The sequence below is a fragment of the Haliotis rufescens genome, unplaced genomic scaffold, assembly GCF_023055435.1.
Source record: "Haliotis rufescens isolate VD_foot unplaced genomic scaffold, xgHalRufe1.0.p SCAF_3, whole genome shotgun sequence".
Lineage (NCBI taxonomy): Eukaryota > Metazoa > Mollusca > Gastropoda > Lepetellida > Haliotidae > Haliotis > Haliotis rufescens.
This window is the reverse complement of record NW_025964001.1, coordinates 55,684,785-55,701,938: the sequence shown is the minus strand read 5'-3', so window position 1 is coordinate 55,701,938 and position 17,154 is coordinate 55,684,785. Positions and strand designations below refer to the sequence as shown.

Genomic DNA, 17,154 nt, shown 5'->3' with positions numbered 1-17,154 from the left:
ATGTAAATGTATCATAAGAAATACACAAAAATAAAACAATAGTAGAGTGGTTCTATTTGTTTCCATCACGTAGGCTTTAAGATATGCTTTTAAGTTGTTCTTTTATACAACAGATCTTCCCAATCACAAATATATGATAACAATTCAATGTATTTTATGCATTGAATCAATTGTGTTTTGTACATTATCTTTAATAAGAAAGGGTATATTGTGTGCAAAAGAATGTCAGTCCTCTGCTGTTATACATATTTTTGAACTTGAAAAAGGGAAGGCAAGTCTTATCTGGTCAATAAACTTTAGTTATAATCCTCCTATATCTCGCTAAGAAGGGGCGGTCGGGTAGCCTAGTGGTTAAAGCGTTCGCTCGTCACGCCGAAGACCCGGATTCGATTCCCGACATGGGTACAATGTGTGAAGCCCATTTGTGGTGTCTCCCGATGTGATATTGTTGGAATAATACTAAAAGCGGCGTAAAACCATACAGACTCACTCCCTAAGAAACCGATCCTTGCAAGACAATTTAATATATAATCTGTTAATGTAACACTCTTCGTTATTCCTGTTCGCTGTTCTCTCTCGTCTGTTCAGATATGTGTCCAAAAACGCCCACAGAATGCTGTTAATGTTGTATTTCATTTTCCATACATGGCATGTGCTCTCCATATATGTCACGTATTGCAGAGTAGTACCATGTCGTGCCTGTATACATACCCAGGCATGCGTGATGTATGTTCCAACATATCCGTTTTAGTGCTCTCCTGCAAAGCACAATATCAATGTCCTTAATCGCGGATCTCGACAGTTGTTGACAGATAGCTACTAAACCATTTTCATTGTGCCACACTAAAGGATTTCATATTGAAGCGAGCCTTACGTGCGTCATCATTGACCCGGGTGGATTTAAAATGTAATATTCATTGAACTGTTAAAACGTCACCATAATTCCCAGGATATATTCTGTCATGTTTTTATTTAGACTACCAGAGTAAAGCAAGACCCCAACTCTGTCAAGATAATATAAGCAACTGATTCCTGCAGCGAGAAGGAGCTATATTGGAATTCGTCTGCAGGTTAGTAAGTAATTGAAAGTCCGGCTTTAGGTAAATCATGTACACTAGTATACCATCGAATATATTTCGAATTTCATTAACTACCTTAAACGTTTACATCCACATAGCTTGTGTATACGATTATCCAGGTAATGTTGTAGTCGTTGTATTAAACACGCTTACAATACTTGTTCACTTACTTAATTTGTAATATTCGTTTTAATGTATTTTGTGTAAATGGTAATATTAAAGTACCCAAGATTTTGGTAGAAATCATAGTTATTTAGGCCATTATTCTTTCAAATATTGTAGACGTAAATTGCAACCTACTATCAGTGAGTGAGTTTAATTAAAGTCACGTTGGCAATATTTCAGTCATAATGTGACTTGAACAAGTTATACAATAGTTATAAAGACTGTCGACGAGGGACAGTATAATAATTAGCAATATATCACAGATTGATTTAAAACTAGTTGTAGAACATTAAAAATATCTGATTATTGAGGTACGGCACAATATAAAAATGGGGCTATAGATCGCCAGCAACAAGGTTACAATCACCATACTGTGGACAAAGGGGACTTACGGTATCTCTGCTACCTGCATGGTTCCCCAGCAGGATTTACACTTCCACAAGTTACTGGCGATTGCTGCTAGTTTAGCCAGAGATTAAAAGTGAACAAATATTCTGCAGTTAAAATAGAGGTAGATATAAATATACTTTGAAAGAGGTGGTTTTACATACACCTACTATCAGAATATTACATGTGAAGTGAAGTGGGAGTGAACATCGCGTCTTAAACTATTTCTATCGTAGAGCGAAGTGAATACACATCTCTGTGTGTGGCTGCTTGTATTAGTACGGATTTATAGCGCTTCGCCACCGAGATACCATGCGACAGTTTAGCATCAAGACTACAGTCCCTGAAATAAATTATGTGTAAGGTTAAATAAAACAACTATATAAGGGATCACTCGGGTATTGAGAAACCATGAAGTCTCTCAATTTCAGAGCTAGAGCTAAGAAGGGTTGGTGCATTGGCTGACGGAGAAGGGAATGAGTGCTGGAATAGACCATGGGTCTGAAAGACAGATTAATGGACAGCCCACTCAGAGACATTATACTCCGAGCAGAACATTCCTATTTTTATCGCAGTGATGCCGAGCTCTCGGCCACGATAGCAATAAGTACTATCAAACAGTACCATCTCTTGGTATGATGTGGCCAGGAGTTTGTACCACCGGCCTTCGGCTCTCCTGGCTGACACTCTATCCACGCCGCTTTTAACAGTATTCCAGTAATATCGCGGAGTGTCAGCTTAATGTGGGAGGAAAGCCCGAAGTGACCCAGGTCACTGACGTTTACCACTTCGGTAAAACCCACGAGCATGGGTATGGTGCTGACAAACCTAGAAACATAATTGGGGCGAACCGGGATTCGAACCCACAATCATAGGTTTCTGGCTTGCCCAAGGGACGCAACTCTGCACAGCGAATCGCCTAAGACGACCGTGCCCCTACACCACGAAGACGGTCAAAAAAGATATGTTAACTCATTGATATAAAGACATGTAACGTGGATATCAAGGATATAATTGTTTATATGATAACCGGGACCAATTGCACATAAATATCGTGTCGCTGTGTTTGTGTGGCTGCTTGTACTAGTCCGGACTGATGCCGATTTATAGTGCTAGCACACTGAGATACCATGCCGCAGTTTAACATGAATACCCCACTCAGACACAGTATACTGACTCCGAGCCGACCAGTCCTTGTTTTAGCCCTTTAATGCCGAGCGCCAGACAGGGTAACAACAAGTACCATCTTTTAACGTCTTTTGGTATGACGCGGCCGGGGATCGAAGCCCGGACCTTCCGCTCTCCGGGCGGATACTCTACCACTAGACCACGGAGGCAGTCCTTGTCGTAAAAGGGGATAAAACTGGTTCGGGTGTTCAAGCTCGGCGACTCAGCTGATTACATTTCATCGGACCCCGACAATGTTGACTTATTCACTCTTTTAATCACTTGTTTATCTATCCAGATTATATTGTTTTCGGGACGTCGGTCTGAAATATTGCTGGTTGCGTTAAGCAACAAACAACTCTACAAGAATTTCAATGGTACTATGGTTACGGTTGGTTTATGTGAGGACTCAAATGATTACCTTTGGGGTTTTTTCAGAGATGGCTCGATATGTGATGACTAAGGGGAAGATGCTCCCTCATCATGACCTCTGCATCAGCAACAACTGGGTCTTCATCAAGGATGAAATAGAAGCGATGGACTTGGTGGACTCGCTCATAGGGACAGCGACCCTGAGTGTGGAAGATGTACAACTCATCCGTAGTTATAAAACAAAAAGTGATAGGAATCATTGCTTGTTAGAAACTCTACTGCAGAGAGGAACGGGAGCTTTTGTCAGTTTTATTGGCGCTTTAGAGACCAAAGGATACCCCCACGTTTCACAGAAATTGCAAGAGGATTGCAAAGAGGTGGTATGTATTTAAGATAATCGAATCTTATTATGTATTAGCTTTTCTTTGTGTGGTGCTTTTTTGTATGAAATGCATTTCTGTTAGATATTTGAATTGTATTGGGTGAATTAAAGATTAATCAATTTCCCAGAGTGGATGATTATTTTTCCGAACATTTGCTAACGTTTACTCGAGTTTCTAATATTAAGTATCGCAAATGAAATTGCTGCCTGCCTATGACCATCCAGCACACAGAGTGGGTTAAATGGTTATTGTGTCATAATGAGTTTCATCTTATGTTTGAAATTTGTATGCCACATCTATTTAGTGAACAACATTATTTTTCACATTGTTCGCAACATTCATTTTTCAAATATGATGGATGGATGATTTTAAATAATAAATTCGCGTATTTGTAACAGCATATTTACTTGTTGTTTGAAGAACTTCATTCTCAGTTTTAGTTATATATAAATAGTCCCCTTGCATAAGGAAAATATTTATTTGTACTTGGGATTTTTATGCCCTGCTAGTGATCGCTTGAAAAATTGAGATATTTGCTCAGTGTTGATAAAACAATCAACTATTTGTTTTGGTGATAACAAACTAGTTTCCTAAAACACAATTTAGCTAGATTGCAATATATACTGAACCAAATTAAAAAATTCACAATCCTAAAATTTTAACATTTTGACCAGTTATCATTGTGGGCCCTTATTGTGTATTTAAACAGTAATGGCCACGTATTGTCTTCAGATAACACCCGTTTTTGTGCAGGTGAATCGATCAAAATCATGTGCACAGCACTATAAAGGCAAAATTGTTTTTCACGTGCAACTGGTCACGTGGCCCTAATACCGCACGTGTTTTCAGCCATACTTGTTAGCATTCATTAACAAAAAAAGAAAAACACAAGAAAACAAAAGTCATTACGGCCATTTGTCATGCCTCGCCTTTCAAATGTGCAACGTGAACGTGCCATCGGCATGTTGCAGACGGGAACGTCCGTAGCTGAAGTCGCAAGGACGATGGGTTGTAGTCGACGGACTGTTTATGATTTACAGACGCGTCTACAGCAAACGAGTACCACCGCTGATCGCCCTCGGCCAGGTCGACCACGTGTGACGTCACATGCAGAGGATCGTCAGATTGTCTTACGTCACTTCCGTAACCGATTTTTGACGGCTACATCAACCAGAAATGAACTGTTTAGGGGTAGACTGAGTGCGCAAACTGTTAGAAACCGTCTGAGAACTGCTCACTTTCATGCACGACGGTCATACTGCGGGCCGATTCTGACTCAATTACACAGACGTCAACGTCAATTGTGGGCACAGCGACACTTACGATGGACTCAGAAGGATTGGAATCAAGTCGTCTTCGATTTACTGATTGTAGGGCGAGGGTGTGGAGGCGCCGTCATGAACGTTACGCCCAGTGTTGACAGATTTCGAGGCGGAAGTGTCATGGTGTTGGGTGCTTTCTGTGGCAATGCACGTTCCAGGCTTCTTGTCATCCGTGGCAACCTCAACGCTGCTGCTTACCGCGACCAGGTACTGGCACCAGAACTTTTGCCTTTTATTGCAGCACATGGACCCGGTTTGATCTTCCAACACGACAATGCCAGACCCCACACAGCAATTGTGACAAGGAATTTCCTGCAGAATGCGGGAGTCAACGTCACGGACTGGCCGTCAAGGTCTCCCGACCTCAATCCCATCGAACACATCTGGGATGCTCTTGGCAGAAGTCTGCGCACTCTCCAGAACCAACCACAGAATTTGCAAGATCTTGGCACCATTGTGCAGCAACAATGGCGTCGTCTTCCCAATCATGTGTTCACAAGCATCACAAGGTCAATGCGGAGGCGTTGTGTGGCAGTTGTCAACGCACATGGTGATTAATGATTAAAAATTACCTTCTCTGATACATTTGTCCGTTGTATATCATATATGGGATTACATTTAAAAATGTGAAGTTTTTAATTTGACTCAGTTTATTTGGATTCTGGATGTTCAGCATTATACTTCGGATGAAGTAACCCTCCATTACGAAGGCTGTTGTAATCATTCATTGTCGTCGAGTAGCTTGAAATAGAATCGTAATAACCAATTATTTATGTGGTTACAGTGACTTGAAGCACAACTTTAGACAACCAAAGCTGCATGCGGTAACAGTGACTTTAAGTACAACATGTACAGTCAATAACCAAATCATTATGTGATTACAGTGACATTACGTACAACAGTTAATAACCAAATCATTATGTGATTATAGTGACATTACGTACAACAGTTAATAACCAATTTATTATGGGATTACAGTGACATTACGTACAACAGTTAATAACCAAATCATTATGTGATTACAGTGACATTACGTACAACTGTTAATAACCAAATTATTTATGATTACAGTGACATTACGTACAACAGTTAATAACAAATTATTATGTGATTACAGTGACATTACTTCCAACAGTTAATAACCAAATTATTATGTGATTACAGTGACATTGCGTGCAACAGTTAATAACCAAATTATTATGTGATTACAGTGACATTACGTACAACAGTTAATAACCAAATCATTATGTGATTACAGTGACATTACGTACAACAGGTTATAACCAAATCATTATGTGATTACAGTGACATTACGTACAACAGTTAATAACCAAATTATTATGTGATTCCAGTGACATTACGTACAACAGTTAATAACCAAATTATTATGTGATTACAGTGGCATTAGGTACAACAGGTAATAACCAAATCATTATGTGATTACAGTGACATAACGTACAACAGTTAATAACCAAATTATTATGTGATTACAGTGACATTACGTACAACAGTTAATAACCAAATTATTATGTGATTACAGTGACATTGCTTCCAACAGGTAATAACCAAATTATTATGTGATTACAGTGACATTACTTCCAACAGTTAATAACCAAATCATTATGTGATTACAGTGACATTACGTACAACAGTTAATAACAAATTATTATGTGATTACAGTGACATTACTTCCAACAGTTAATAACCAAATTATTATGTGATTACAGTGACATTACGTACAACAGGTAATAACCAAATTATTATGTGATTACAGTGGCATTAGGTACAACAGGTAATAACCAAATCATTATGTGATTACAGTGACATAACGTACAACAGTTAATAACCAAATTATTATGTGATTACAGTGACATTACGTACAACAGTTAATAACCAAATTATTATGTGATTACAGTGACATTACGTGCAACAGGTAATAACCAAATTATTATGTGATTACAGTGACATTACTTCCAACAGTTAATAACCAAATCATTATGTGATTACAGTGACATTACGTACAACAGTTTATAACCAAATAATTATAATATGTGATTACAGTGACATTACGTACAACAGTTAATAACCAAATCATTATGTGATTACAGTGACATTACGTACAACAGTTAATAACCAAATTATTATGGGATTACAGTGACATTACTTCCAACAGGTAATAACCAAATTATTATGTGATTACAGTGACATTACATGCAACCGTTAATAACCAAATCATTATGTGATTACAGTGACATTACGTACATCAGGTAATAACCAAATTATTATGTGATTACAGTGGCATTACGTACAACAGTTAATAACCAAATTATTATGTGATTACAGTGACATTACGTACAACAGTTAATAACCAAATTATTATGTGATTACAGTGACATTACGTACAACAGTTAATAACCAAATTATTTATGATTACAGTGACATCACGTACAACAGTTAATAACCAAATTATTATGTTGTTTCAGTGACTTTACGTACAACAGGGGGCACGGGTGGCTCAGTCGTCTAAGGCGCCGCAATTCGCTGTGCAGAGTTGCGTCCCCTGGGCACGCCAGAAACCTATGATTGAGGGGTTCGCATCCCGGTTCGCCCCGATTATGTTTCTAGGTTTGTCAGCACCATACCCGTGCTCGTTGGTTTCATCAAAGTGGTAAACGTCTAAGACCTGCTTCACTTGGAGGTTTCCTCCCACTTTAAGCTGACACACCGTGATATGACTGGAATAATGTTAAAAGCGGCGTTAAACACAACTCACTCACTCAATTACGTACAACAGTTAATAAACATTCTTTTATGTGGTAACAGTGACAGAGAGTGCAAAAGTTTATAAACACATATTTATTGATGAAACAATTATGGATGCACTGGCATCAGTGTGTTGTATTAATGTATTCTTTTAAATGGGATACAAGGGTATATCAATACCAAAATACATTTATTGTCCAGGATTACACGAACTCATTTTGCTATATGCAAACAATATAACAATATATTGAAATAAAAAGTTCTAAATACTTTGTCAAGAGGCAAAGATCCTATGGACTTTCTTACCATTTTCGCGAACACCTGAATCTCCGTGATGCATTCATAACGTTCGTCGATCTTTTACGTCCAATTGAATCTGTTTCGGCTGGTATTCGTGACTGATTATTCTTGGAGCGTTAAATTTGCTACACTGTATACTGGTGCTTCATGGGGCGGTCGGGTGGCCTAGTGGTTAAAGCGTTAGCCGAATACCCGGGTTCGATTCCCGACATGGGTACAATGTGTGAAGCCCATTCATGGTGTCCGCCGCCGTGATATTGCTGGAATATTGCTAAAAGCGGCGTAAAACCATACTCACTCACTCAAAGGTGGTATAGTGGTATTTGTGGAACAAAGTTGTAACATGTAGGCTATCTGCAGCGGAAACCATACAACAAATGGATGAAAAATGTTTTCACTTCTTATTATATTTTAAAACTACAGAATCTTAGGACCACAAAACAAAATTCATAAGCTTCAATTCACATTTATTACAGGGATACATGGCATCAAACATTTGCACTCATTTTCTACAAAGTCCCACTTTCCGACTTGTAACTCGTTATGTCATGTTATTAAACAATAGGGGGGTCGGGTAGCCTAGTGGTTAAATCGTTCGCTCGTCACGCCGAAGACCTGGGTTCGATTCCCGACATGGGTACAATGTGTGAAGCCCATTTCTGGTGTCCCCCGCCGTGATATTGTTGGAATATTGCTAAAAGCGGCGTAAAACCATACTCACTCACTCACTATTACATAATAATTTAATTATGGGTGTATCTTAGTGAACAAAAACTTAAAGCAATAACGTGCAGTACACCAACAACCGTGTTTACATGCAGTCATGTGTGGTATTCTGAATGACGTCAACAGTATGTGGTGTCAGTACAGGTGATCTACATACATAGATATGACACATAGTTTCATTACTGAAGTGTCATTTACAGACATGTCAGCTGACCGCAAGCAATTGTGCGGCATTGAGCAAAACTGGTCATCCGAGACAATGACGTGTGACATGCCAATGGATATAAAGCATTGTTCTTAATTTAGGGACCGCCTCCGTGGTCTCGTGGTAGAGCGTCCGCCCGGAGAGCGGAAGGTCCGGGCTTCGATCCCTAGCCGCGTCATACCAAAAGACGTTAAAAGATGGTACTTGTTGTTACCCTGTCTGGCGCTCGGCATTAAAGGGCTAAAACAAGGACTGGTCGGCTCGGAGTCAGTATATACTGTGTCTGAGTGGGGTATTCATGTTAAACTGCGGCATGGTATTTCAGTGTGCTAGCACTATAAATCGGCATCAGTCCGGACTAGTACGAACAGCCACACACACACGTGCATGCACGTCGCTATAGAAGTGCAATAATCTTGGACGCCACGTTAAACCCACTTTCACCTCACCTCACCTAAATTTAGGTTCTGAATGTTTTCATGCATAAGCCACAACCCTCATGCGCAGAATAGGTATGATATTTCATTGCGATGAGTTTTATTTTTATCTTCAACACAAAACTACGTACTTAGCTATATGACACACTGACATCTTTTACAAGTAGATTCAGCAGAATTATTTCTAGATTCCGAGATCATAGGTATAAGGACTTTGTATGGAACTTACATATTTTTCAGCTGAAACTGCAAACCATATATGTTTTTGTATCATAACTATCGACCTGCAAAAAACTTGCAGCAAAGTAATTTTGTGGCAGACAATTTCTTTTATTTTTAAGTGAGTGAGTGAGTGAGTTGGGTTTAAGCCCGAAGTGATGCAGGTTTCAGACGTATACCACTTCGGTGAATCCCACGAGCACGGGTATGGTGCTGACAAACCTAGAAACATAATTGGGGCGAACCGGGATTCGAACCTACAATCATAGGGTTCTGGCGTTTCTTATCAGTGTTATCAGTGTTATCAGTGTCATTATTACACTATCAAGAATTGTCTGACACAACGCACTTTTCGATTAAAATCCCAGGCCACCATTTAGAGGAATAACATAGAAATAGACGAATGGATTCATTTTTACTCGGAAAAAGTTCGAGGAAATATGTAAAATATGTTCGCTGGACACACGGGCATTTTTTTTAACAATATGCAAAAAATAACGTGTTTCCCCTCAAGCAGTGACCGAAACAATAGTCTGCCTCTAACAAGTCCTATGACTTATGATGTTTTCTAACGTTTCAGGGCAGCGGAAATGGCGATGACACTGCGGATATGTTTTCAAACACGCTGCAAGAGATCAAACAAATACAAGACTCCATGAACAATCTGGAAAGACATCTTGGTACCGTGAAGCAAAGGCTCGTTGATGTCAAAACACACAAACCAGAAACCAATCATGTACATGTCATACACAATCTCAACCAAGACGTTGCAGATGCAGAGAATGTGATGAAACGAAAAGAAGGTGAGATTAGGATTTTGAAGGATCAGCTTGTGGAAAAGGATGAGATAATTCGTGAACTGAAACGAGAAAGTGAAGCATCTGAGCGTCATCTACTGGAATCAGCAAACACTGTGAACACTTTAAAGAACAAACTTACCCACTTAGAGAAATTGTGCAGAGAACAAAAACTCTTCATCGCAGAATTAAGGAAAAGTGTTATATACCATGAGAATGAGATTACGCAGCAGAAAATAATAATTGAAAAATCGGAATCGATCATAAGCGAACAGGCGAAAACTATAGAACAATTAGGCTCATCAGTAGAACGCCAAGTCGATCTAATTTCAAAACAAGGGCTTAATATAGAACAGCTTGAAAAAAATGTCTCTAAGCAAACACAACAAATTGGAGCGTTGGTGTTAGAGAATGACCAACAAAAGCTGACACTCAAGAAACAAAATAAGGTGATTCGAGAGCAGGATGAGAAGCTTGAGCAGCAGCAGAAGACGTTACATTCACAACATGGTAGGATAGCATCACTACAAAGGGATGCTGATGAGCGGAAGCTGGCAATGCAAGATCAGAGCAAGCGCCTGAATGATCAGGCAAGTGTCATTGGACACCAAGCAGAACGTATTCAAACACAGGACAACCAGTTACAGCGGCAGCAGAAGGACCTGGAGTCCCAGAAGCGTGCGACAAGTCGACTTGAGAAGGTGGTGAAGGACAAGGGGCAGCAGCTCGACTCGACCTTGAAATCTTTCAGAGCTGAGATGGACCAGATGAAGCAGGAGGGAAACATACGAGAAGGGCAGACATACAGGAGACTTGATCAAACCACACAAAATAATAGAAAAACAGAGAGATCGGACAAAAATGTTTGGCATTATTATTAACAAAGTCATGTTAATAGTATTACGTGGCAATGCTTAGTCATGGCAGTAGTGGTGTAACAAGGTCACAAACTGACCATATGGGCTCAAACATAAGACATAAATACATCTGAAGACAGTGCCTTTAATTTGGGGAAACTGGAAAGCATCGACCATAGAGTGTGACCGGGGGTGGGGACCGTTAGTCGACTGCCTCCCTGTTACTCTGGCCGTGTCTACCTCAGACAAGTACAAGCATACAGTATTTGTTTTATACATACAGTTAATTTAAGTGAACAGAAATACGATAACTTTGGTTCCGTGTGTAAATGTAAAATGTTGCAATCTGGTTTGACAGAGATACACATTTAAGATTTACACTTTCATATACTTGAACATGAATTCATTGTTTGACATTAACTTGATAGACATTAATAAATCGATAATGTCGCTATGTCTGCACATGCATGTCAGCTGGCATGTCGCGCGGGGCGTCGGTCAGAAATCTTTACCTACAAATGACCAATCTCATTAAAATCAGATCTAAGTTCTCGCTGCCGTTAAACAAATATCGGAGGACATCCAATTACGGGTCACGTCAGAACTACCTTTCGCTAACTTTGACCGATCACTGAAATGACTAAAAGACTCAATGACTGGAGCTTCAGGGCATTCGTTTCAACCTGGCGATTTCCATTTCAGACTACACTTGAAAATTATGTTGATACAGTTCTCGATTAAAATATTGAAAACTGAACAAACCAACATTCCGGAATTTCTAATATGTGGTTACGATTGTATTGCACTGCTTCCCACGTACTGTGCAACGCCTCCTCCGTTCAAATGTTTATCACTGGAAGCGAGAGATAGACGATAATTATGGCGGAATCAGTCGTACGGGCCGTAACTGTCGTTCGGAATACCCCGTGTTAACGTTTTCGAGGTTGCATGATTGGAAAACCAATTTCGACTGTCACTTCATGATCTGGTAAGCGACGCTTTGATTGGTCGGATGAAAGGTCTTTCTGACGTGACCCGTAATGGGATGTCCTCACATCTTTGTTTAGCGATAGCGAGAACTAAGATCTGATTTTAATGAGATTGACAAATGACGGACACCGAAACAAATGACGGACAGGTCAACGTGCGACCATGAATCCTTTAATAGCACTTATTGTATGACGTTAGTGCGTCAATTTACCGTTGCAAGACGATACGGTTCCCTTTACGTGATTTTTAACTGTTTACTTAGTTTATATTTCTTTATGCATATTGGGGGCACGGGTGGCCATGTCGTCTTTGGAGCCACTTTTACGAGCGTAGATGTGCAGAGTTTTGTCCCTTGGGCAAGCTAGAAACCTATGATCATGGGGTCTAAACCCGGTTCCCCCTGATTGGCAGCGATTCGCTGTGCAGAGTTGCATACCTTGGGCACACCAGAACCCTATGCTTGTTGATTCGAATCCGGGTCCGCCCCGATTATGTTTCTAGGTTTGTCAGCACCATACCCGTGCTCGTGGGTTTAACCAAAGTGGTAAACGTTTAAGACCTGCATCACTTTGGGCTTTCCTCCCACATCAAGCTCACACGCCGTGATATAACTGGAATATTGTTCAAAGCGGCGTTAAAAACCCAACTCACTCACTCTTTATGTTTACAAATTATGAAAATATTTAAGCACATTTTGTATTTTGTATACACGTAAAAGTAGCTGTATGCCAAACAATAACTACACAAACATTTAGAATTCCAACAACACGCATCTGCCTTGACATGGCAGCTAGCATACTATGAGTGTCAGGTGATATATTGCTGTGCTAATGTTGATTATCCTTGAAATCAGTGGTATTTGTAATTGTGCTGTGACTGTCCTCTGATATAATCACCCGGTGTTCTATTCCTGCAAGGAGGCAATCTGAAGTATCACTTGTTTCATTATTATTAAAACAGTAATTTATTCTTTGCCGTGGTTATTTCCCTCGAAGCGTCTGCCCGGAGAGCAGAAGGTCCGGGGTTCGATCCCTAGCCGCGTCATACCAAAAGACGTTAAAAGATGGTACTTGTTGTTACCCTGTCTGGCGCTCGGCATTAAGGGGCTAAAACAAGGACTGGTCGGCTCGGAGTCAGTATACTGTGTCTGAGTGGGGTATGTTAAACTGCGGCATGGTATCTTAGTGTGCTAGCACTATAAATCGGCATCAGTCCGGACTAGTACAAGCAGCCACACACACATACACGTGCATGCACGTCGCTATATAAGTGCAATAATCTTGGACGCGATGTTAAACCCCATTTCACCTCACCTCACCTATTTCCCACGAAGAACATTAATATCACATACAAAACAATACATGTTTTTGGTCATTTTGATCGGTTGAAAGATTATTTGTACAAATGCATTGTATTTCTGTTATAAAGAAATAAAATCTCTGTATAATGGTTTTGCATTGTTTATTGTTGTGTTTGAAGTCAATGCTCCTTGTATTTTATTCATTTGGCCTGTATTTAGTGCCAATATGGTATACATACCAGACGAAATAGTTTGATAATTCCGCTCAATGACTTCAAAATACTTTGTTGCCGTGAAATTGTAAAACACAACGACTTATCCGATATATCGGCTCATCCGGCTTCGATATAAGGTGGTTAAATAGATCCCGCCGTACATAAAGTTTTCACACGGGGACATGATGTTTCAATCTCTTAACAGACATGGTTTTAATGAAGTTTGAGTTAATGAGGTTCCTCCGTAATTGTACAGCACATTTACTGTATAGATCCGAGATAGTTGTAAATAATGCGGTATTACTTACTTACATTAGAGATTTTACGTGCGCTTTCCGACTGAGAGCGTATTTCGCACACGGGCCCGCCAGGCCATTTAGTGAAGTTCGAAAAAGGGAATGAAAAAGGGTGTGTGAAACCACCAGAAGTTGGGATTTATGGGTTGCTTATGATTGTAATTTTGAGATGTTGAGATTTGGAATGGATGCCGAGGGGGGGGGGGGGGGGGACTACGGAAGCCGTGTTGGGTTTAGGGTTGTTTGTTTATGTTGTTTGAGATACGGTTTAGTAGATCTGTTTTAAGTAGGTATACGCCTACAGTTTTGAAATGCGTTAAGTTATTTAATGGGTTGAGGATTTTATCTAGAGTTAGTCCTTGCTGTAGGTTTAGTGTGGTTTGTAGGGTTGTTTTATGTTTCTGGTATTGAGTGCAGTGTATAAGATTATTTGGGTTGGTTTGTTGTTTAACGCCGCACTCAGCAATATTACAGCTATACGACGGCGGTCTGTAAATAATCGAGTCTGGACCAGACAATCCATTGATTTATATCATGAGCATCGATCCACGTAATTGGGATCGATGACATGCATCAACCAAGTCAGCGAGCCTGACCCGTTAGTCTCCTTTTACGACAAGCATAGTCGCTTTTTACGGCAAGCATGGGTTGCTGAAGACCTATTCTACCCCGGAATCTTCACGGGGCGCAGTGTATAAGAGCGTGTTCTGGGGTTTCTTGCTGGGTGCAGTGTGGGCATGATCCTGTTGCGTGTCGTTTAATTTTATTTAGGTGGTTATTTAGTTTGGTGTGGCCTGTTTGTAGTTAAGTGATAATTCTGTAGATTTTTTTGGATAGGTGTAGTATTTTTGGTTTAGTTAGGGGTTTTTGAGAACTTTCCTGATTTGGCTATTTGAGTTTTGGTATATATATTTTCATTTTGAAGATTTTTTGTTTGGTTACACTTCCAATTTCTGATTTTGAGAAGTTTAAGCTTATTTCGGGGATTTTAAGGGATAATTTTGCTGCTTTATCGGCGTTTTCATTGCCGTAGATTCCAACGTGGGCGGGGATCCAAATTAATTCTATTTGTTTGCCTGCCTTAGTTAAGTCGTTGGAGCTTTTGAGTAACTGATTTATTTATTTGGGGCGAGTTTTGGGTGTTTTTATTTTGGAGGGCTTGCAGTCAACTGAGGGAGTCGGTAAGGATTAGGATTTTTTGGTGTTGTTTAGAATGCTGATTGTGAAGGGCTGAGGCCATGCCCCTAAGTTCGGCCGTGAATATTGACTGATTGTTTGGGAGTCGGTAGGATTGTGTGGTTTTATTTGCTTGTGCGATGTGGACTCCGAAACCTGTGTGTTTGGAGATCGGATCTGAGGATCCGTCTGTGTAAATGTGACACCAATTTGGCCAATTTTCCTGCATGGATGCTAGTGTGGTGGTTTTAGCGACGTTTGGGTCGGTTTGTTTATTTATTGTACTGGGTAGTGTTATGTCTATTTTAGGTATTTTAAGTTTTGGGGTGAAGTATTTGATTGATTACAGTTTTGATCTCATTAGTGATATGTAGAGTGAGAGGAGGGTTTCTTTGGAGACCCCCCAGTTTGAGCCAGTTAGGCATCTTAGCGTATTTAGATCTTTGCTGCATTTGGTTATTAGGTTTTTAATGTGAGCGTCCCAGGAGAGATGTTCATCGAAAATTTTATCCTAAAAATTTGGTTTGGTTTTTAAATTTGATTGGTTTGTTGTTTAGCTGGAGGTTTGGGGAGGCGGGTTTCATGTTTTTGTGTTTAAATACTATTCCTGTTGTTTTTTCCGAGTTAAGGGAGAAGCCCCATTTGTCAGCCCATTGCTGTATTTTATTTAGAGATTTTAAAAGTAAATTTTGGGCCATTTTAATGCTTTTAGTGCGGATCCAGAGGGCTCCATCATCCGCGAATTTAGATGTGTTTATTTTAGGGGATAGGCCCTCGAATAGATCGTTTATCAGTATATTGAAGAGTGTGGGGCTGAGGATACTGCCTTGGGGAGTGTCATTTTCTAGGGGACATTGGTCCGATAGTGTTTGGTCTGTACACACGGTTATTTTACGATTGTTTAGGAAGTCCTGGATGTAATTTATCATTTGACCTTTGAGTCTTATGTTTTGTAATGTTTGTATTAGCCCGTTATGCCATACACCATGTCGAATGCTTTTGAGTAGTCTAAGAAGATGTCTGTTGTATATTGTTTGTTAAGTTGGCCTGTTTTAATTTCCTGCTCTAATCAGGCGAGGTTATCTAAGGTTGAGCGGCCAGGAATGAAACCGCTCTGATCTGGGTTTATGATGTTATTTTGAGTTAAGTAATGTTGTAGTCTGTTTTAGCCATAGATTCCATTACTTTACATAAGTTTGAAGTTAAGGAAATTGGTCTGTAGGAGTTAGCCTGATTTGCTGGTTTATTTGGTTTAGGGATTGGTATAACTAAGGCCTGTTTCCAGAGAGTGGGTACCTGTCCGTTTTGATATATGACATTGTATATAGCGTAAGTAGAGCCTGGAGTAGTTTAGGGGTGGGGGTGGGTTATTATTTGGTAGGAAGTTAGGTCCAATCCTCGGGCTGTTCCCTTTTTCCTATTTTGGATGACGTAGAGTAGCTCCTCCATTGTGTAAGGGAGGTTTATTTCTAGGTTATCATTATTTGGTTCTTTGGTGGTTTTGTTCTCTGTTTTAAGTTTATCTTGAAATTTTGGGCTAAAGTTGCTGTTACTGCTTACGGACGAAATGTGGTTGGCGAGGTTATTTGCCTTTTCGGTGGGATTTGTTGAGTTGTTTATGTTAGGTTTTTTTATGGCGTTTTAAGCCTCTAATGGCGTGGATTTTGCGTCAGACTGTTCTGGCGTCTGTACGGTTTTTTATTTCTTCACAGAATTTGTTCCAGTCTCTAGTTTTAGCTGTTTTGATTAGACTTTGAACTTGGTGGTTTAGTTCGTGAGCTATTTTTAGATGTTTATAGTCGCGTTTGGCTTTATTGAAGGCTGTTTTACGTTTTCGTCTAGTTTGTTCTATTTCTTCGTTCCACAATGGTACCGAAGGTTTGCCTGTTTTGATTGTTTTAAATGGGATGGAGGATGGAGGATGGAGGATGGTTTATTATGTAGTCTGATAGGTTTTGGCAGTAGATTTCTGGATCATTATTTTCCAGTTCGTTTAAG

At 39.9% G+C, this 17,154-nt stretch overlaps 1 protein-coding gene across 1 annotated transcript; it reads left to right on the top strand.

Moving 5' to 3' along the window:
- The first annotated feature begins 890 nt into the window (after positions 1-890).
- LOC124148724 (golgin subfamily A member 6-like protein 22) lies at positions 891-13,275 on the top strand. The gene is made up of 3 exons (XM_046519981.2): positions 891-1,070; positions 3,237-3,550; positions 10,106-13,275. Exons 2-3 carry the CDS (start codon positions 3,239-3,241, stop codon positions 11,201-11,203), a joined length of 1,410 nt encoding a protein of 469 aa, XP_046375937.2. The 5' UTR covers positions 891-1,070; positions 3,237-3,238; the 3' UTR covers positions 11,204-13,275.
- The last annotated feature ends 3,879 nt before the right edge of the window (positions 13,276-17,154 follow it).